Source organism: Muntiacus reevesi, chromosome 11, assembly GCF_963930625.1.
Source record: "Muntiacus reevesi chromosome 11, mMunRee1.1, whole genome shotgun sequence".
NCBI lineage: Eukaryota > Metazoa > Chordata > Mammalia > Artiodactyla > Cervidae > Muntiacus > Muntiacus reevesi.
In genome coordinates, this window is record NC_089259.1 from 31,196,517 (window position 1) to 31,218,950 (window position 22,434).

Consider the following 22,434-nt stretch of genomic DNA (forward strand, 5'->3'; position numbering starts at 1 on the left):
TCTTTACCAGTGGAGCTATCAGGGAAGTCCAAAGCCAAGATAAGAGCCTGGGTAATCTGGGTAGGGTCTTAACCACTCTTTGCAACTCTGTGAGGCGGTGAGCTAAGAGAGGAACAAGGAGGATGGTAGTGGGGGGAAAAAACTAGTCATCAACAATAAACTATCCAGAAAACCTCACATATTTAAAAATTAAACCATATATTTCTAAATAACCCATGAATAAAAGAAAAAACTCACAAAGAAAATGGAAATTGTAGTAAGTGATGATAATAATACATTTGTCAAGAGAAAAATGCAAGAAAAACATAGCTTAGGGGCAAATTTATAGTCTTAATTGCCTATATTAGAAAAGAATAGTTTAAAAAAAAAAAAATCAATGACCTAATGGTTCACCTTAAGAAGATAAGAAAAGCAGGCCAAAAGTAAGTAGAAGAAATAATAAAAGTTTAAGAGCAAAAATCAATGACACAGAGAACACAGATTACCAAGTCCACAATGAAACAGGGACATGACTCTAGAAGCTACATTTATGAAAGATAGTAAGAGAATATTCTTAACTTTGTGCCAGTAAATTCAATAACTTAAAATGAAAAAATTACATAAAAAACACAACTTAAACACAAAATACTGAATGTGAAGATATGTGGTTTGTGAATTCTGTCAAGAATCTGAGGAAAAATAACTGCCAACTGCACGGAAACTATCAGAATACAGAGGATGAAGAAAGGCTGCTTGACCTGTTCCATGAGCACAGCACAACTTCAATACTGAAGACAAAGGCATTACAAGAATGATAATCATAGACTAACATTCTTCAGAAGACCTAAGACTCCTTAACAGCACACTAGTAAATCAAATCAAGTGATATATATAATCAAGCAGGGATTATTTCAAAACTGCAAAATTGGAGAAGTGTTAGGAAAGTAATCAATGTAGTCAACCAATATAACAGTAAGAACTATACAGTCATTTCAGGACATTCAGAAAAAAGCATTAGACAAAACTCACTACCATTTACAAAAAAAAAAAAAGAAGTGAACTTCCTAAAGCTTGACTAATGATATCTATAAAAAGCCTATAGCTAGCATTTAACTTGATGGTGAAACACTGAAAACACTTTCCCCCAAGACTGGGAACAAGTAGTAAGATGCTGGCTCTCACCACTATTCAACATCTTCTGAGAGGTTCTAGCCAATGCAATAGGAAAGGAAAAAAATAAATGCATACAGACAGAAAGAAGTAAAACTATTCCTATTTATAGATGACATAATTATTTATGTAGGAAATTCCAAGGTATCACCAAACCTACCAGTGAATTTAGAAATAAAATTTATATAATATATAGCATTTTAGGGCTTTCTTTGTGGCTCGGTGATAAAGAACCCGCCTGCCAATGCAGGAGACATGGGTTTGATCCCTGGTCTGGGAAGACCCCATATATCACAAAGTAATTAAACTTGTGCACCACAACTACTGAAGCCTGTGTGCCCTAGAGCCTGTGCTCCGCAACAACAGAAGCCACTGAAATAAGAAGCCCACACACCGCAACCAGAGAAAAGTCCATGTGGCAACGAAGACCCAGCACAACCAAAAATAAATAAATAAAGTTATATGAAAAAAAAAAGGATGAAGGAAATACTCAGAAAAAATACAGGTAAGTAAGTGGGTAAATCAGGTAAATCTAAATAAATTTGATTAAAAAAACTTATAACATTAAAAAAATATATTCTAAGTACAGAAGCAAAGTAGAAGAAAATATTTTAAAATAATACATATATAGTACAGAAAACATAAAATCCTTATCAACTATGTAAAACCTCCACACCAAAAAACTATAAAACATTATTGACAGAAATTTTGTAAAAACCTTAAAAATGGAAAATATACCTTCTTAAGATTCATGGCTTGGAAGTTTCAGTATTATTAAGATATCAGTTCTCCCTGAACTGATGTAAACCATAATCTCAGAAGGCATTTTTTAGAAATAAAAATGACTAGCCAGTTCAACAATGTATATGCTAATTCAGAGAACCTAAAATAGCCCAAACAATCCTGAATCCAAAGAATAAAGCTGGTGGCATTATACCACCTCACTTCAAGTCTTGATGTGTGTGATGCAGAGTGATCTGGAATCAGCCATGGAGAGACAAAGAGATCAATGGAACAGAATAGAGCCCAGAAATAGCCCAACACTTACCGTTATTTCATTTTTTACAAATATGCCAAAGGAATTCAATGGAAAAGAGTCTTTTCAAAAAATGATGCTACAATTGTACATTTACATGGAGAGAGGGGAGGAGACATTCAAGCATTACATCAGACTACAAATAGAAATAAAGTGAACAGATCACAGACTTACAATAAAAGCTAAAATTGCAAGGTTTTAGAAGAAAACAAAGGGAAATATCTTCACAATCAGCAAATGGATGAAGATTTCTTCAGCCAGACACAGAAAAGAAGTCATAAAAGGAAAAAACTAGCAAATGAGACATCATCAAAATTAAAAATTTCTGCTCACCTTAGGTATAAGAACCAAGATCAAGTACAATAAAAATAAGGAGTATTCCTTATTGTGCTTAACTGCATTTATAATTATCAACACAGATAAAAAGCTAAGAATGTTTCTGAAATGAATGGAGAGTTGTTTTAAAAACTTTTTGTTGACGAATAATAAAGACAGAGGAAAGCACATGAATGGTAAGCGCACAGCTCAGTGAGTTTTCACACGTGAAACCCACATGACCAGACCCAGAGCAAAATCAAGAAACGGAACATCACTAGCATCCTGAAAGCCCGCTTGTCTGTCCTTCTGCTCCCTCTCTGCCCCTCCGAAGGTCATCACTATCCTGATGCCCAATATCACTCACCATACTGCAATGGATTTTAATCCTTTACAACTGACTGGAACACAGAGAATAGTAGAAGTTGCAGAACTGACAGTTAATGAACAGATATCTTACCTCAAGATTCAAGGGTATGAGAATTTTATCAATGAAATGAAATAGAGTTTTCATTACAGCATACCTTTGGTTAAGAATGCCCTCCGTCTCACTCCTATTCCTCCCTTGTAGGGGTAATACTTACATGGCCTCCAAAATCTGAAACCCTCCTCGATTCTCTGCTGCTGCTGCTAAGTCACTTCAGTCGTGTCTGACCCTGTGCGACCCCATAGACGGCAGCCCACCAGGCTCCCCCATCCCTGGGATTCTCAAGGCAAGAACACTTCCTCAATTCTCCAGTTATGTACATATACCCTTTCCCATCACTTCTATCATAGTGTCTGTTACATTGTTCCTGTAAGTTATGAGTCTCCTTCCTCATCAGTGTGTAAACACTTAAGGTGAGGGTTCTTGACTTTTCTAAGTTTCTATACTTTTACTTGGTCTAGTTGTTGTCAATATGATACAAAATAATTGACTATTAGTTGAAAACCCAATGGTATAGAAGCTGTTAAATTGAGTAAAATTATTTAAATTAATACCTCCAGGCTGTAACAGCCTGTATCTGTAGAAAGAGGGCTGAAAGCAATAAAAGTAAAGACTATTATAATACATATTTTAGAATATTCTGACTAGAGACTGAAAAGATAAGTCTGGACCCATAGTTTCCCAATAGTAAAAACTGAAGTAAAATCTCACTTTAAATGTATGAATAATTATTTGGTAATGCATTAACATGAAGAATATTTTCCTTTGGAATCAAAATGAGATTTTAATTACCATATGGCAAGGATATGCTTCCAAAAAGGGGGTATATAATTTTATATATGCAAATGAACAAACAGAAACAATGAAAATCAAATAATCTCATTTTAAGTTCATAAGTAATGGCAATAATTTCATCTTATTAAAATAGAAACATGAATTCTATATGAATTAACATATAATAAATACTTTTATTACACACAATGAAATAATAATAACTGGACCTTTATCTATTTAGTGACATTTTTTGGAAAATATAAATTTAAATAGTTGATATGAAAAATACTTCCTGTGCTCTCTTCGGCAGCACATATACTAAAATTGGAACAATACAGAGAAGATTAGCATGGCCCCTGCGCAAGGATGACACGAAAAATACTTCTCAACTTTCAATTAATGTGTTTATGACAAATACAATTCAGAGACCTATATAATTGACATACATAAGTCAGTTGATAATAATGATGATAAAAAAGAGCTTCACTTACTGCTATTTCTCTACATGCCGACATAGAGATCCCGGTTCCTTCTATCTGTTTTAAAGCATAGTCTTTATCATCTTTCCTGTGAAAACAAAGTGATTTTAATATATAACTAAATCTAAATATACATGCATTTTAATTTATATAAAGAAATACGAATCACATACACTTTGACACTCTTCATATATAATCACATAATTTCACATGGGAAAAACTTTTTAGATAATCCAGCACAATCACATTATTTGATGAAGAAAGTTATATTTAACCGAATAAAAAGACCTGTCCAAGGCTCTATGCTTATAGGCACAGAAGAGAAAGAAGATTCCAAAATGAAGCTCCTGACTGCCAACAAGTAAGGTTCTTTCTGCTCTAATATGTATACGCTTCCGTGTGTGTGTGTGTGTGTGTGTGTGTGTGTGTGTGTGTGTGTGTGTGTGTGTGTGTGTGTGTGTGTGTGTGTGTAACACAACGCATATAAAGTAAAACTTGCTTTCTTAAAACCCACTCAGATATTAAGGGGTCAAAAAAGTTAAGAAATGAATGCATCTCTCATAAAGTACAAAATGGTTATGATTTAAAACATGTTATAGTTCATATCCCCAAATACTTTCAAAAAGATTCACTCAGCTTATGTTTGCTGAGCACTCACTGTCTCTAGAACTGGGGACTGACTGGGGTTCCACCTCCATGGTGGAGCTTTCTGTGTGTACCGGCAGTGAGAGGTAACAACCGACCCACCACAGGATATGTGCTAAGGCACAACCCGCAGAGGTGACCCAAAAGTCACGCTGTGGAGACCCAAGCCAAGTCTCCTCAGAGGAAATCCCAACTAAACAAGCAAGGCCTGAAAGACAGTCCTCAGACCTTCTGGACTTGGGACCCTTTTTCTCTCTTGGGTGTCATTGAAGACCCTGAAGAGGTTCTACCAGTATTAACCCTCTTAGAATTTAAAAATGGGAACTGTTAAAAACACAACCTACAGCACATATCCAACTAGCCATCAGAGAGCAACGGCATCATCGCCTGACATGTCACCTTTGAGGAAAAGTCACTGTACACTCATGAGAATCAGAGTGAAGAAAAGCAAAGACTATAGCACTATTATGAAAATAGTGTTGACCCTGCCGATCCTCTGAAAGGATTCTGGGGACACCTAGGGCTTCCCAGACCACACTCTGAGAACTGTGCTGTGTGTGTGTGTTAAGAGGGAAACACAGTGTGCCGTATCACCTGAAGGGAGGGAAAAGCACTTGAAAAATAGTCACATTAAATAACTGAAGATGAAGCTGGGGATATAATTAGGAACCAAATCATACAAGTCTTTTTATTCCAAGAACAAGAGGAGACACTCCATTCAAGATTTTTAAACAGGAGAATAGCAAACCTCCTTTGGGGAAAACATCTTTGCCTACCGTTTTTGAATGCTAGGGAGGTGTGTGTGGTGGGGGGGTGGGTAGTGGTAAGGACAGGAGGCTGAGAGATCAGTTAAGTCAACAGTGTCAGAATGACTCAGGTGAGAGGTGATGCTGGCTGCTGCAGAAGAGACAGCTGGAGCCACCTGAGGCAGCACCGCAGCCCACAGGATAGAATCCTGGGGGTGAGAAAGCAGGAGTCGTCACAGATGATGACTCCTGCCTCAGGGAACAGGCTAACAGCATCATTCACAGGAGGTCAGAGGAAACAGGAAGACGAGCGCTCAGCTGTGTGCAGGCTGAGTCTGATGCCTGTGAGACACCTACGTGGGAGTGGCAAGCTGAACAGACCCGTCCAAAGAGAAAGCTGAAGATATTAGAGTATACATACCATCATCCAAGTCAGGATAGCACATGAGGGGAGATGAGAGACTAGGAATGGCAAGAAAAAGAATTTCAGGAAAGGGCAGAATAGTAAACAGTACCCAAAGCTGCAGAGCAGCCTAGTAAGGTGAGGACTGAGCAGCATCCACTGAATTTAGCAATGATGAAGTCACCGAGGGATGCTGGACTAGGCAAAAATAGCTGCAGTGACGCAGCAGCAGAGTCTACACTGCAGAAGGCTGAGCAATGACTTGGGCATTAAGTCAACTAAGACGCAGGTGATTCTTTGAAGGTGATAAAATAAAGCAGTAGCGGGAGTAGTACACAAGATTAAACATTTTTTAAGATGTAAGAGACTCAAGTATGTTAAGTACTGAGAGGAAGAGTCCAGGGAAAAGGAAACGAGAGGGGAAAACGAGAAAAGCAGAGACTGAAATGCTGGGAGTGGGGGCGGCGGGGGACTAGATTGCAAGCAAGATCAAATGCTTCTCCATCATATCACTAACAGGAAGACCAAGGAGGATACAGGTGCGGAGGGGTGGGTTCAGAGGCAAAAGCCAGGGAGTTCTCATTCTGATGGCTTTCATATTTTTCTGATGTTGGAAATGAGGTCAAATACTAAAAGCAAGGGCAGGGTGATAGAGCTGGAGTCTGAAAAGACTGAAGGTTTGACTGAACAAAAGGGTAACTCCTTAGAAAATCAATTAATTTTATTTAACACTCTATTATTTTAAATTACTAAGTTTGCTTGACTTTATCTTTGCTTATATAACATATTTACACCTTATTTTTAGTTGCAAAAATAAATCTCAATGACATTATTTTTCTGAAGAGATTTGTCTTATGACAATCAGATCTACAAGTACTTTCCAGCAAAGCACACATTATATTAAAAATACATTAAGAATATCTGTACTTAATGTTCACCAAGTCGGAATGATGTCTGAAAACTTAAAGGGGACATTAAAGAGAGTGACACAAAACCAAAATGAAATTGGGATCAGAATAAATACACCAGGGATTAGATAGTTCATGTGCAAGGTACTAATTTAAACAGATGGTCAACCCAGGAGTGTAACAGGTTGTTATATCTACTGCTGAGGATGACTTCCTAAACTAGAGCCCTCTGTGGAGAGAATAAGCAGTGGGGAAGGAAAAAAACCAAAGACTAACTCATTCACCCCCTTAACAACCACCTGTGGACTTTATCTTCTTTAAAAACCACCTTGTGAAAATTTCTTCAAACTGAACTAAAAAAATTTGAATCTGCAATCAGTTCTCTCCCTCACCCCAAGTAGTTACAAGTTTTATCTTTTTAAGTTATCAAAAAGAAAGGTAAATGGGAGAATACTTAAAAAAAAAGAAACTTAAAAGATGTGTAATTATCAAAAAGGCAACCACCTCTTAACACTCACCTAATTACCATCATAATATAACAGTACTTGGTGATGTGTGGAGCACACTTCTTTAACCACAAAGGCACACTAGAGAGGAAAGAGTCACAATCTAGTCATAGTAGTCAGACTATCAATAATAACTGCAGTACAAGGTTCTATATAAAGTACTATAAACACAGGGGATGTTCAGCTATACCTTGAAGGGTTGAAGGAAAGCTTCTACAAGAGTATATTTAAGCAGAAGGTCTTAAGACTAAAGAAGCTTGTCAGGAAAGGAAAGAGGTGTTGGGGAAAGAAATGAGTAGTTACATGAGACACCCCAGGAAGGGGGAACAGCGTTAACAAAAATACTGAGTACAGGCAGGGTCTGGCTGCTCGGAAAAGAGCAAAGATGAGCAGCAGCTGTGTAAAGTCATGGAAATACGCGGCCAGCCCTGAGGTCCACCTGCTTGCAGAGGAGGGGTGGAAGCAGGACTTGCACGTCAGCTGCCTCCAAAGGATGCAGAGTATGTGTGCCTCACCTCAAGGAGTGTACAAAACAAATGAGGATGACAAGAGAACATTATTACATTTAAAGATATGCAAACAAAGCTAGAGAAAGTGTGTCATGTGACATGACCATAAAGAAGAGGGTACAGCCATGACGAACACTTGCCTTTAACAGATTGGGGGCGGGGAGTTAATGGCTGCAAAGGAGTGCTTACAAAAATGAGCAGTGTTTTGGTAAAACAGAGCACTGAACACATATCAAACTTGACTCCCCTCCTATAGCCTACTAAGAATATGGAAAAGGCACAAACTTGTAAAGAAGAAAAATGGGAGAGAAGATGGCATAGAAATATGGAAACTAGAACGAAAGTGGACAAACAGTAACAGATGACAAGGATCAAAAAAAACTGAAGAAGCTGATAGAAAGCTGAGCACCAACTGGATTTTCGGAGTCAAATCCTGAAAGCTGAGACCTGAGAGGACAAGATCGCTCTGGAAGCAGAGCTGGCTAGGCCAGAAGATAAACTGAGGAGAGAGCCTAAGAAGCAGCAGTCAAACACAGAGAAATGTGAAAGAAAAACAAGAGAAATCAGAGAACCAGTCCAGGGAATCCAAATAATTAGGAGTTTCAGAAAAAAAAGAACACAAAAGAGAGGCAGAAAACTTACAAAGTAATTCAAGAAAACTCCAGCAACTGAAGGACAGGATTTGTAACACTGCAAGGGTTCAATGAGTTCCCATCACAAATGAATGAAAGCCCACCCACATCAAGACACAGTATTTAGGTATTTCAGAAAAGTGGAGACAAGTGGCAGATTTTACAAGCATCCAGTGAAGATGGGTAATGGGCCACCTAAAAAGGATCAATGTTATTCAACCTCGAGAAAGAAGGAAATCCTGCCACTTGTGATAATTCGGATCGTGTGTGGATTTTGAAGACCTTATGCTAGGTGAGATAAATCAGACAGATAATATCACTTACATGTGCAGTCTCCTGTAAATAGAGAAAGCAGAAGAGTGGTTACCAGGGGCTCAGGGACTGGGCAGGTATTGTTTAAGGATAAAACTTGCAACCCAAAGATAAAAAAAATCCTGGAGATCTATGCACAGCACAGTGTACTATAAACTTCAAAGTTGCTAAGAGACTATATCTTAATTATTTCCATCACAAAAAAAGAAATTGCATGATGTAATAATTCTAGTTAACGTAACAATTTTCCAGAGCTGTTCAACCTTATCACTGACGTAAACAATGATCTTCCCTTGCCAGATACTTAACCAGCTCTACATGCTCTCAGATTAGGTATTTGGCTATTTCTGAAGCAACATTAGGGAAAGACTGCACTTGTGCTCCCATGGAAATGGCCTTGCCATGTTCTGCAGTAAAACTCCTTGGATCCACAGCTCTCAATAACAATGACAGACCATTTCCTCAAATTACTGGAAGACTGTCAAGCTAGAGACCCAAATTGAGGATTCCTAAGAATCATCCAGAAGACAATCTCAGAATGAGAAACTTCTACCTGAGACCTTTGGATCAAGTGGCCTGAGAGAGACAGCTTCCACACTCAGGAATTTTAGAACAAAATCTAAATAGTTAGAACCAAAGACTGTCAGGCTTTAATCTGCATGCTCTCTTTTTCAGTTCTTTCCCATCCTCTCTGCTGCTTTAAACTTCTGAATTGTTAACAGACACTTGTTTCTAACAATGATACCCATAATATTGCTCTTTGCACCCCGAGTCACTCCTTGCATGAGTCTTATTCCTGGCTACAATTTGCTCAGAAGTTCACTAAAATTTGCAAACAGGCCAACTGTTGAAATTGTAGCCATTCTTTTGGGTGCAAGTCAACTCACTCTAGTTCTTGGGCACTCAAGTACTAAGCAATTCTTTCAAATAGCCAACTAAAAACAGTAAACAAGACAAACAGCCCCTATGGTGTCAAACCTAGGATAGTTTGTCTATGCCAAAACCACACTTGGGACCTTGGTGCTTGGATTACAAATGGTTAATAATCTCTCAGCATTTGCCAGTGTGCTAGAGCTCAGATGTCATCTCCAGAGTCATCTAGTACACAGCCACCTTTACTTCAGAGGGCTCAATAACTAACCTTACAACAAAAAATATTCATAAAATACTGACTTCAGTTAACAGTAGCTGAGGCTCTCCGAACAGTCTCCTGGTCAGCAGAATCCCAGCAGAGAGAGCTGGATTTCATAGAACAATGTCCTCCAGGGCTGAATCTCGCCAAAAATAAGGCCTGAGAAAGTGAAAATAAACCCCACTGATAATCAAACTCTGATATCCCTCAGAAATTAGTGGCAAGGCCAGTAGAAAAGGCAAGCAGGAAATGGAGTTTTGCCCAAGGCTACAGCAGAATGGCAAAAGGATTAAAATGGCCCTTTTCTGAGCGATGACTGCTCTGACTGATGAGGACCCAGCTCTGCTTCACTCCTCCTGCTTTGAGCAGAATCCTGAAGCACCCAATTACCAAACGACCCACCCCACGACAGGATCCAGCCCACAGGTGATCTCCTCCTCAGTTCTTCCTTAGAATCATTCCACCCACACTCACCTAGGAAGACCCCCTTGCTCTGGGAGCCAGGTGTGTGCCCGCCCTTGCTGCAGTAGACCAATAAACTCTAGTACTGGTGCATTCCTGCGGCCTGTATCATACAGGATACCCAATTATCTTACACGAAGTTACAATGCATTAAAGCAAACTGAAACAACAGTCCCTTTCATTTAAATCAGGTCAGCCCTCAGAGAACACATTCTAGCTAGCCATGCTACATTTTGCTTAAAATTCCTTTTCAGGTTAACATGTTGGCTCTTTCAGTCATTCTGACAAATGAAATCTGCAACTTTTTGGTTAATTACATTAGTTTATTTAAAAGATTATTAGAACTACTAACTCTTGATTGGGGGGGGGGGGGGGCGTTCCTGTGCTTGGCACTGTTACAGTTCCTAAGATATACCAGTGAACAAGACAGACCCAACAGGAGTTACTTCCATGTTTCTTGGCAGCTCCAGATGCCAAGCTCCAGGAAGTTACAAAGATTCTTGTAAACTTAGCTATGAATCTCTCTCCTCTGCATTATCGTGAGGGATTCAAGCTCAGTTTGTTAGCTCTCATACTTCAAATGCATCTTTATCTTGTTTGAAAAAAAAACTACGTAAAGTTTAAAAAGTATTTCTAAGCTTGGAGACTAGAAAGAAACTCCTGGTCCTTTCTGTCTGTTTAGTTACAAGATTACAGTAAAAGGATCAGATACCACTAAATGTATACTTGGAGTACAACACATGAATTTTGTGTGTGTGTGTGAATATTTTTTAACTGTTCAGGTATATTCACATGCCTGATGTGATGCTACTTTTAAGAAGAAAATCTTTGGGGCCAAGCAGAAATAAATGGGCAGATATGCAAAATAGCAGGAAAGACCAGTCATTAGGGAGGAAAGGATTACACATTAATTTCTCTTTACAGTGTTGCTCATTTCTTCTAGCTCGAATATTAAGGAGAAAAAGAATGATTATAAATTACCAGTGCCAAAATATAGTTCTTGAAGTCAAGATGCCATGATTATAACTTTATTCTTCACAGAGCTGTGTTCAAACAAATGACACTGGGAAGACGATTTAAGAAACATGGGTTAGTTGTTTACTTTGATGGAAACCCCCACATTTAGTGATATCTGATCACATTACTGTAAATATATTTAAAATGCATATATAAATACATGCACATATATATACATGTGCACCTACACAGATAAAAACTTTCACATACATGAGATAGATAGACATATATACAACCCAAAATACATGTGTCTACGTATATGCAGAGGAAGAGGAAGAAGAAAATAATTTTTTAGTGTTGTTAAGTTACTGACTGGCCATAGTACTGTTTTAACTTAAACAGCTATGAGAACAATTATACAGGTGCTTCATGAAGAAAAAATGCACCGTGGTTATTTTATAGTTTACATAGCTATGACAGATTATCCTTTATACGGCAAGTGTTGTTCAATAATGACTCAAGCTGTTGTTACATATTCTATGAACAACCAAGAAAATAGGTGATACCTTAAAAACAAAAAACTACTTGAACTTTCAAGATTTTTAGCATTCACAGATCTACAACCTTTTAATTATGCAAAACTAAAATACAGTGAAGAGGTAAAAAAAATTTAACTGTGTGTAAAAACTATGATTTAACAAGTTAACATTCTGAGTGGTTGGAAATCAAGAGAAAAGGCACAAACAACTTCAGGAAAGGAGAAGGGCTATCATCAAAAAATCCACAAACAAAAAACGCTGGAGAGGGTGTGGAGAAAAGGGAGCCCTCTGCACTGCTGGTGGGAATCTAAGTTGGTATAGCCACAATGGAGAAGAGCAAGGAAGTTTCCCCAAAGTTAAAAATAGAGCTACCATATGAGTTAGCAATCTTACTCCTGGGCATATATCTGGAGAAAATAATAATTCAAAAAGATACATGCACCCCAATGTTCACTGCAGCACTGTTTAGCCAGGGCATAGAAGCAACCTAAATGTTCATCAACAGATAAATGGATAAAGAAGATATGGTACATATATACAATGGAATACTACTCAGCCATGAAAAGGAACAAACTTGTGTCATTTATAATGATATGGATGAACCTATATTCTGTCACACGGAGTGAAGTAAGTCAAAAGAGAAAAACAAATATTGTATACTAATGCATATATACGGAATCTAGAAAAACGGTTCCGATGAACCTATAGGGCAGGAATAGAGGTGCAGATGTAGAAAACAGACTTGTGGACACAAAAAGGAAAGGAGGGGGTGGGATGGATTGGAAGTAGCATTAACATATACATACTATAATGTGTAAAAAAGGTAGAGGGAAGCAGCTTCATACCACAGGGAGCTCAGTTCAATGCTCTGTGATGACCTAGAGGGTGGGAAGGGGGGCGGGAGGGAGGCTCGAGAGGGAGGGGATATGTGTATGCACATAGCTGATTTACCCTGTTGTACAGTAAAAATGAATGCAACACTGTAAAGCAATTATATTCCAATTAAAAAATGAAGTATATGGGACGATATGCATAGTTCATGTATGTGTGAACACTACATCATTCTATTTATTTATTTAAAATCTTCGCCACACCAAGTGGCATGTGATTGATCTCAGTTCCCCAACCAGAGATTAAACCCTCAGCCTCCACAGCAGAAGCATGGAGTTTTAACCACTTCCCATCATGGAAGTCCCAAAAAGGAAACAAGTATCCTCAATTTTTTACATCCAAAGGGTCCTAGAAACAATGCCCTTGACCTTCCACTCTGTGCCCAGGGCTGACTATACTTCAAATCTATCCCTTCAATTTCCAAGTTGAAAGACCCAAATCCTTTCAGTTTATATACTATGGTACTCTTCTCCCAATCATTTTATCATATTTGCCTTTCTCTAGAGCTACTCTAGTTCTTGTCTTCCTACCATAAACGATGCTTGTCAAAAGCAAAAAGGTCTCCTGATTTTGTACAATGGTAGGATTACATTTTCCACTTTGTTGTCAACACACGGTCTAATGATACAGTGAACAAAGTAGTCCCCCCTTACCAGCATTTTCAGTTACTCGTGGTCAACCACAGTCTGAAAATATTAAACGGAAAATAAACAATTCGTTAAGTTTTAAACTGCATGCCGTCCTGAGCAGCATGATGAAATCTTGCATCTCGCCAAGGATGAGGATCACTTCTCTGTCCAGTGTACCATGCTGTGTACATTTAGTATATGAGAGAACACAGGAAATATGCTACTATCCAAGGTTTCGGGCATCCGCCAGGAAGCTTGGAGCATATCCCATCTGGATAAGGAGGGGACTACTGTTTCATCTGCTCAACTCCTCAACACATGTGTTTTTCTAGAGATAACTACCCCTGCAATTGTCTGGAACCCACTTACACACTTTCAACAAGAACAAATGTATTGGTACAACCAGATCCTATCAATAAGCACTGTTTACTGAGCTGGGCATCAACACTGCACTGAGTTAGAGCAATTACAAATGTCTCAATCTATAGAATGGGTCATCTGGTCACCTGAAACCAACAAATATTTACAGTACTTACTATCTACCCTGTACTGGCAAATACAGGCAAGTCTCTTATAGCATGAGTTTTTACAACACAACATGATTATACCATCACCAATTAATTAGGGGGGAAAAGTCTCTAAACAAAGGCATTATTACGATGCAAACTGGAATCAGCACAGAGTAAACAGGAAAAATAATAGCTGCATGCAAAGAATATGCACACACAGATGCACTGTTTGACTGTCTGGGTGTCCTTCTGGAATGAAATTGCTTTGTTTACCCAAGCATTCTTTTCTTCTTTTACCACTGGCAGTGGCAGCCAGGGACAAAGGCTGGGGAAGCTCAACCCAGGGGACTAAATGATAAAGAAGCAAAGTTTCTTCTGTCCTGTGTAGTCAACAGATGTATTCCTCTTAGGACACAACTACAAAAACAGTTATACCACAGCCAAGTACAACAAAAGCCCTCTAGCACCCATACCCCAGTGAAAGAGCTGTTTTTATTAGAGATTTTTTGTAAGAGATTTCTCAGAAACACAACCATGACTTCATAGGCAGACGCACTGTAAGTTACTATCTGCAAAAAGACATATTTAGGAAGACTGCCTAGTAATAAACATCACAAATTCTTCCTGAAAAATACAAATTAGCATAATTGGGCACTGGAGAAATAGTGGAATCACAAACAATAGAATCAGTGAGATTAATTTAATAAATACATTAAAATATGTATAATTTACATGGCCCTATGAGAGCCTGAAAACTTTCTTTACATGCTTTATCATATACTATACAAAGGATCTCTGTGAGATGAATCTGTTTTTATAGACAAGAAATCCACAGTGCTCAGAAAGATTAAATGAATTGATCCAGCTGGTATATTGCATGTCAATCTCATATCTAATACTGCTATGAGAATAAAAATTAGTTAAGTGTTCTCACCCATAAGGATAGCTATATTAAAAAAAAAAAAAAAAAGGTTGGGGTGGGAAGAAAGTGTTAACAAAGATGTAGAGAAACTGGAACCCTTGTGGGTTGCTAGTGGGAATGTAAAATGGTGTGGCCACTGAGGACACAGTCTGGTGGTTACTCACAAGGCCAGCATACACATACCATATGATCCAGAAATTCCACTCCTAAGTGTATATCCAAACTCCATATCTGTATGTATATCCTAGGCGCATGTATATCCAAGGAACTGAAAGAAGGGACTCAGATGCACACCAATGTTCATAGCTGCCTTACTCATAATAACCAAAAAGTGGAAACAACCCAACTATCCAACAACTGATGAATGACAGACAAAATGTGATACATGCTAAATCATGGATGGGCCTTAAAAACATTACATTAAGTGAAAGAAGCCAGTCACAAAAAACCACATATTGTATGATTTCATTTCAATGAAATGTCCAGAACAGGCAAATCCAGACAGAAAGCAGATTAGCGGTTGCCTAAGGCTGGAGGGTTGGAGGGTAAGTGGAACGACTGCTAACGGGTGCAGGGTTTCTTTTGGGGGGATGAAAATATTCTAAATTAGATTGTGGTGACAACCACACAACTCTGTGAATATACTAAGAACAGTGAACTGTACACTTAAAACAGGTAAGCTGGACGGTATGCGAATTATACCTCAATAAAGCTATTAGAAAGCTTTATGAATGTGTAAAAATGTACAACTTCTTGATAGGTTTCACTAATATTTTCTGCATGAAGACAACTAGTATTGAATTTCTCTACTTAATACACTGCAACTAACTCAAAAGTACTTTTTAAAACACTTAAAAATGAGTCACTATTTTAACAAATGTTATCTTACATTCCAAAACATTTCAGGGATAATCATAGTACAGAATTTCACCAAGGAAAAACATAATTGTGCTGCATTCTGATTTGAAAATCAGCAAGCATACTTAAATTTGGTGAGTTCAGTTTTACAAAGTGCAATGGAAATAGAGCAAATGCTACATGATCCAAGTCAAATAAAGGTTATAAAGTGGTAAGGTTGATTAGTATTTCTGGCTTGCATTGAAAACTTCAAGCATTTAAAGTTAACATCAGGTTGAATCACCTTTCAGAACATAATGGTTCCTTCCCTTCAAAAAAAAAAAGTGCAGAAGAGCAACAGGTGAAGTAGGAGATGTGTATACGACTCTCATAGGCTTCTTTATGTTTTCCACGTATGCACGTTCAAGCACACGTCAAGGCTCTGAGGAGGTTAGCTAGTCTTGGCTAAAAACAGGACAATAGTAACTTTCGGTTCCAGGGTATCTGGTTTAAACTCACAAAAAGTGCCGGATGCATCTGTACTAAAATAGGTTTTCAGATAAAAAGATGAAATGTTTGCATACTTTTTCAGCTTCTTATCTGCCTATAAGAAGTACGTACTTTCCGACTTCTGTTGAGCAGATATTATGTACATGAAGAACACGTTTAGCTGAGCTTAAGACTTTAAAAAAAAAATCTCTTCCAAATTCGTAAAACACATCAGAACTATCTTATAATCAGCTGCCTGCCTACCGACATAAACAATTACCACTGCTGAATACACAAAGTTAAGCAATTCCACTGGCAACAGAAGAGGGTCAAGCTTTCTGTCCACAGAGGCAAGCCCGGAGGGGAATACGACTGAGACAGGGGACAAGGAACAAAGAACAAGGTCAAAGTCAAAATCAGTACAAAACAGAAAAAAAGCAAGCCAAAGGGGTGAAAAGGAAAAGACTGGGTCACAGTGCTGGTCAGGGAATGAAAAGATGACCAGTCAAGCAACAGGAAACAGAGAGAAAGATCATTTGAGCAACAGAGGAGTACACGCAGTCAGGGCTGAACAGGTGGCTGGAGGGAGACACTACATCAAGAGCTCCAGGCACATGGGACAGGAACAGAGGTCAGCAGCAGTGTTCAGCTGGAACAGAGAAATCTCATGAATGTGAACATAAAATAACATGTGAACTTCATAATGACTGTAATTTTAAATGTCCACAAGTCTTAATTTCTTTATGACAACCAGCAATCTAAAATACCCAGGACTATGCAGGCAAAGAAAACATACAGCAAAGTTTCCAAAAGAACAATCAAAACAATTCTGACTCTACAATGCATTTAACCCCCATGATTCAAACATGTTATTATTGTATTTATTCCCATTTCTTCCTTCCACAATAAGTTTTGTTTTGGGAGTTTGGATGAGAGTGTAATTGGTGCAAACTTTCTTAACAACATAAGACTGGATCTCAGGAGAGCCTGAAGCCCAGGCCTGTTAAAGAGATACTCCTGGGAAACAGACCTGCACTGCAGCAGTCTACCAGTGATGTGCTGGGGTCATGTATCACTTGTGCTTGGCACGCTGATCAGTCTCTAAAACAGTTGAGAGAAGCCAGGAGGGAGCTTCCCTTGCTTCATGCACACTTCGCTCCTTGCCAGTGGTATCCTCCACAGCAAACCTCCCTATGGGGAAGGCTCTGGGGACCCGGGCAGTTCTATCTCCACCTGAGAGAATGCTGTATGCAAAGACTGATATAAAGGACATTTACTGCAGTACTGTTTAAGAGCATTAAAAAGCAAAGAAAAGAAAACAATCTAAACGTCTTCAATTGGATCTGTGTATCACTAATATAGTATGTTCATAAAACAGAATGACAAGCTGCTGAAGTGAACTGCATTATTATGGCTGTTGTGTGCATGCTCAATCGCTCAGTCACGACCAACTCTATGTGACCCCATGGACTGTAGCCATCTTCAGAACATAAAAACTGAGAAAAGCAAGGAACAAAACATACGTATACGCCATCAAAGAATGTGTGTTAAGATGACGACATACAGACCTTTCTAATTTCTACATGTAACCCAGCAGCCACTGATAAATGTGACTTCATAAAAATAAGGGTTACACATAAAAAATAATACCATAAACTAAGTCCAAAGATGTTTGTGTCCACAAGCTGGACTGCATACACAAGAAACACATCTAAGTGGACAGTTCTGTAAGAAGAAATGGGTGACTGGAGGAGAAAGAGATGAGAGGACTTAAGTTTTCACTTCCTCAGTATACTTACATTTTCTACATACGCATGTATTATCTGCTTAAAATGAATGAAGTATTAAATTTTAAAGTCGACCCAGGCATAAACCTGCTTCCACTTGCACACACACAGGAGGCTGACAACGACTGTCCCTAAAGAGGGGGACTGCTGTCTTCCCGCATAGCCTTACATTCTGCTTGATTATTTATCCTGAGAGCTTATTAATTTTATAATCTAATCTTATAACAGAAATATACCTGTTGAAAGAATACAATCTTTCACCCTAAAATTCCACTGCAAGAACTTGATATTATATTGAAGAACTGTAGTCATATTTTCTAGGAGCTTCTTTGCTCACTGCAATGGCCAAAATTTAGAGACTACTTAAATTTCATCTATCACTAGAGAACTGGTTAACTGGATACATATTTACATATAAATCTGTGTGTATATCAAAATAATGTGATGCCCACAATAATTAAAACTAAGGATTTAGAGCTATACTCACAGACATGGAAAGATGCATAATATTCTTGAGTGAAAAAATATAAGGTCATAGGAGATTTCATTCATTGCTTTCTCCACCACAGCCCTATCCCACTTACTACAAGTAACTGTTTGCTTGCTTGTGCCCCTCAAAGTCTTTAAGTTCCCTAAAGACTTACAACTGTGGCCTGTCCACTGCTGAATCACCCATACCTGGCACAGAACCTGGAACCTGGCATATTACAGGCGTTCAGTGAATAGCTACCAAATAAACTATAAATACACAAATTTGCCTCCCCCCCATTACAGCTAAAGAGAAACTATAATGGAATGTCAAATATTTAAATGATTTAATTTTACATTTAAAAGAACCTTCAATGTTAAGTCAGCAGTAGAAAACAAACGTAAGTACTCCTTACTGTGTGCTTAACACTTTCTTGGGAACTGTGTATAAATTGAAATTTTTTTGCAAACTGAGTCCCAGGATAAGTTTGTTAGGATATATCCCTTACTTAAAGGACTTCTTTCATAAAGTGAAAAAACTCCAAACAAATGTGTTTATCCTATATGAGCTTAAAATTTTCATGAGATTTATTGGCTTTCCTTAAAACAAGCCACATAAAAATAATTTTTCAATACCTACCTCCTCTTTTCCCCAAAATAATGACTTGTTTAATATAAACTATGATACCACTGTTTGACAAGTTTGGGTTTTTTTTAATCCCTTAGTTCTCTAGACAACCTAAAAAATTCAGGTGTATCGAAACACTCACAGCAGGCATCCTGATGTGAGGAATTCCTCGCCTTAGGATGACTGTTTACTAGAACTCATGGGTTATAATAAAGTTATACATTTTAAAGAGGTTGCCTGGAAAGATGAGTAACTTGAGTTACCTTGAGCAGCTGTTAAACTACATAATTTATTCACATAACAAAAGAAAATTTCAAATATGAAACAATTACAGAGCGTAAATAAAATTAAATGCCAACTTTGGTTAAGAGACTAATTATATTTTCCTTAAGTTTAAAAATAAAGGTTTGATCCCCATTTAAACTGATGGATTGGCAAGGTATACTTTAGAAAATACTTTATTTTTTGTAGTGGCTCAATTTTTCAAATACCTTTTTTCAATTAACAAAGCTTGCATCTGGCCTTTGGTTTTGTTCAAGTCTGTTCCTGGTATTAATTTAGCCAGCCCATCAAACTTAGCTTCTGTGGGTATTTTCACAAGACACTACTTTTTTATTTCAAAATATGCTCAAGTTTTTAAGTTTAGCAATTTTAAAAGGAAAATTTTCAGATATCAACTTTAGGTACACCAAAAATAAAAAAATATTAAAATACCTGTCAACATTTGGCAATATGCCAGGAAGTAAGGGGAACACAATTACTGCCCTAGAGGAAATTTATAATATCTAACCCATGAACATTCACCAGAAAAGACCCAAAGGACATATAAACAGTAATCACATACACACTGAAGTAGTTACAGAATAATCTATGAAAAGCTAACTATGTGTTGTGTGGTGATGAGTGAAGAGAGGATTATTGGAGTTGTACTTTAAGAAAAAGTAGTTAGGATTTCTGAAGCGATATGTCAGAACCGATTTCAGCTGAGGGAGAAAAGTGCCCAGCAACAGGTGCTGCCTGAGAATAAGTTCAGAAGGGCAGTCTGATTTAATGGGCGAGGCGCAGCTGCATTAATCTGAATTTCAGAATCACTATGATATAGACTAGTGTGTCAACAATGTCCTGGGAATAAGGTGTCCTGGAAATTAAGGTGTTCAGGGCTTTTGGACAAAGGACAAATCCTGGTTCTAAACCAAAGTCAAGGTAGAGAGACTCAAAGTGATTCTCAGCTGCTTTCAAACATTTGGCAGTTTCTCAAAAAGCTAAACAGTTACCATGTGACTCTGGGTATATGCCTAAGAGAACCCAAAACAGGTATCTACACAATAATTCGCACATGAAGTTTCACAGCAGCATTATTCAAAACAGCCAAGAAGCAGAAACAAACCAGATGTCCACCAAGTAATAAACGGATACACAAAACATGGGCTATCCATACAAGGCAATAGTCTTCAACCATAAAAAGGAATGAAATACTGATACATGCACAACACAGATGAATACTGAAAACACTATGCTAAGTAAAAGACACAAATGGCCACATACTGTGTGCTTTCATTTACATAGAATGTTCAGAATAGGCAAATCCATGGAGAAAGGAAGTAGGTGAGTGGTTGCCAAGGCCTAAGAATAAGGGGAACTGTGGAGCGACTACTAACCGATGTGGAGTTCCTTCTGAGAGGAGAAAAATGTTCCGGCATAGAGAGCAGTGATAATGGCACAGCTTGGTGAACAGACTAAAAGCCAGTGGGCTGCACACTTTGAAAGGGTGAATTTTATGGTATGTGATATATCTGTTTCAAAAAGGGGCATTTGTTCTGCGATGACACACCTGAACGACATGACATAACTCTATCAGTAAAAGTAGCTTACTACAGCAGGGGCTGGATTTGTGACTTTGACAGTCACTACACTAAAGAATCTTGAGGAAATTATACTAAAGGGTCTTTAAGTATTAAGATCAAAATAACGAGTGAAAGTCACTTTTCAGTGACAACTTCAAGAACTGCCTTGGGGTGACAAGAGATATTTAAAGACAAAAAATATCAAGGTAGTTTCAAAGAGATGGCCAAGGCCTACTTAAGCTGCTGTGAAGGAAAGGATATACAAACTGCTCTGAAGGAGCTAAGGACAGTAGGATTTCCATTCTCTAGCAGCAGTTAAGAACAGAAAAAGCATTAAAAAAAAAAAAAAAAAAACCCAGACAACGAGGATTCATTCAACAATGTAAGACATGACAAGAAAAATGACACTAGCCGCAGGGGGAAAAAATATATATTTATCAACACTGATTTGACATATACAGTTCCCTTACATATGGTTATTTCAAGTGTTTGTAAATCATAATTCTGGACACAGGTGCCAAGAGGACAAATTTTTGAAAAAGCAGGTAAGTTTGCAAATGACCAGCAATAACTTATAATAATGTATCATTATTTCTGTCTTCCTGGCTGATATTCAGTATGCTGGAAGCCCCCTCCTACCACCTCTTCACACCACCGAGTCCCAGCGAGAGGAAGTCCCCCTCCGAACTGCAGCCACCACCATCTCAAGCAGCTAGAAAATTCTGGCTCCCTACTCCTAACAGAAGTGAGGCCAGAGGAAGATCATCTACTATTGGGAGTCATAAGCCAAAGGCTGTCCTGCCGGGGCAGTTCACACGTGCGAGCTACTCCTAAACCAGACACCTGGACTTCAGAGGCAGCTTTGCTCGGACGCACCAGTGTTCTTGGCGGCAAAGTGCCTCCGAGACAACTGAGGTGCGCAGCGTGCATGCGCGCTCAGGTGCTCAGTCCTGTCCGACTCTTGGCAACCTCGTGGACTGTAGCCCGCCAGGCCCCTCTGTCCGTGGGGTTTTTTTCATGCATGAATACTGGCGTGGGTGGCCATTTCCTGCTCCAGGGGATCTTCCCAAGCCAGGCGGGGTTATTTACCACTGCGCCACCTCTGTGCTGATAAAGTCATCCCTGTGCTGAATCGGGGGCCTCATCAGGTTCAGTGCACCCAAGGGAACATCTGCAGCACATGTGTGGAGCACTACGCACGCAGCAGGAGCTTGAAGACGCTGGCAACAGACAGGTATAGAGAGGGAAGGCAGGGGAAGAAAGAATCCAAACCCACAGCCTGTGCTGGGGTCTGTAAGAGCACAACAGAAAGCACTCTTGTTGTCCTCCTGAAACGTCCTTTCTGAGGAGACCTTCCCTTTCCTCTCATGGTCAACAGAGTGCTGCCCTCTGTGAGGGGCTTCCCTGAAAGCAGAGAAGCTGGGAGCTCCATGTCTGTGTCCCAAGAGCACCTGGTATTGATTATTATAGTGCTTATTCAATTACTATAGCTTATTTAC

The 22,434-nt window shown here is 38.6% G+C and overlaps 1 protein-coding gene and 1 non-coding gene across 5 annotated transcripts in view; one reads left to right on the top strand and one right to left on the bottom strand.

Moving 5' to 3' along the window:
* CDK8 (cyclin dependent kinase 8) overlaps nt 1–22,434 on the bottom strand; it is a 71,851-nt gene that overhangs the window by 44,256 nt on the left and 5,161 nt on the right. For 3 of the 4 annotated variants that reach the window (XM_065902018.1, XM_065902017.1, XM_065902016.1), the window contains exon 2: nt 4,193–4,268. In XM_065902018.1, the coding sequence (XP_065758090.1) occupies nt 4,193–4,268 (76 nt within the window). Of the gene's footprint in view, nt 1–4,192; nt 4,269–10,014; nt 10,117–22,434 lie in introns of those variants that run through there. The other variant, XM_065902019.1, reaches the window with a different exon arrangement.
* Nucleotides 3,996–4,102, top strand: LOC136144584 (U6 spliceosomal RNA). The gene has a single exon (XR_010658602.1). It is a non-coding gene; the product is annotated as a U6 spliceosomal RNA (small nuclear RNA).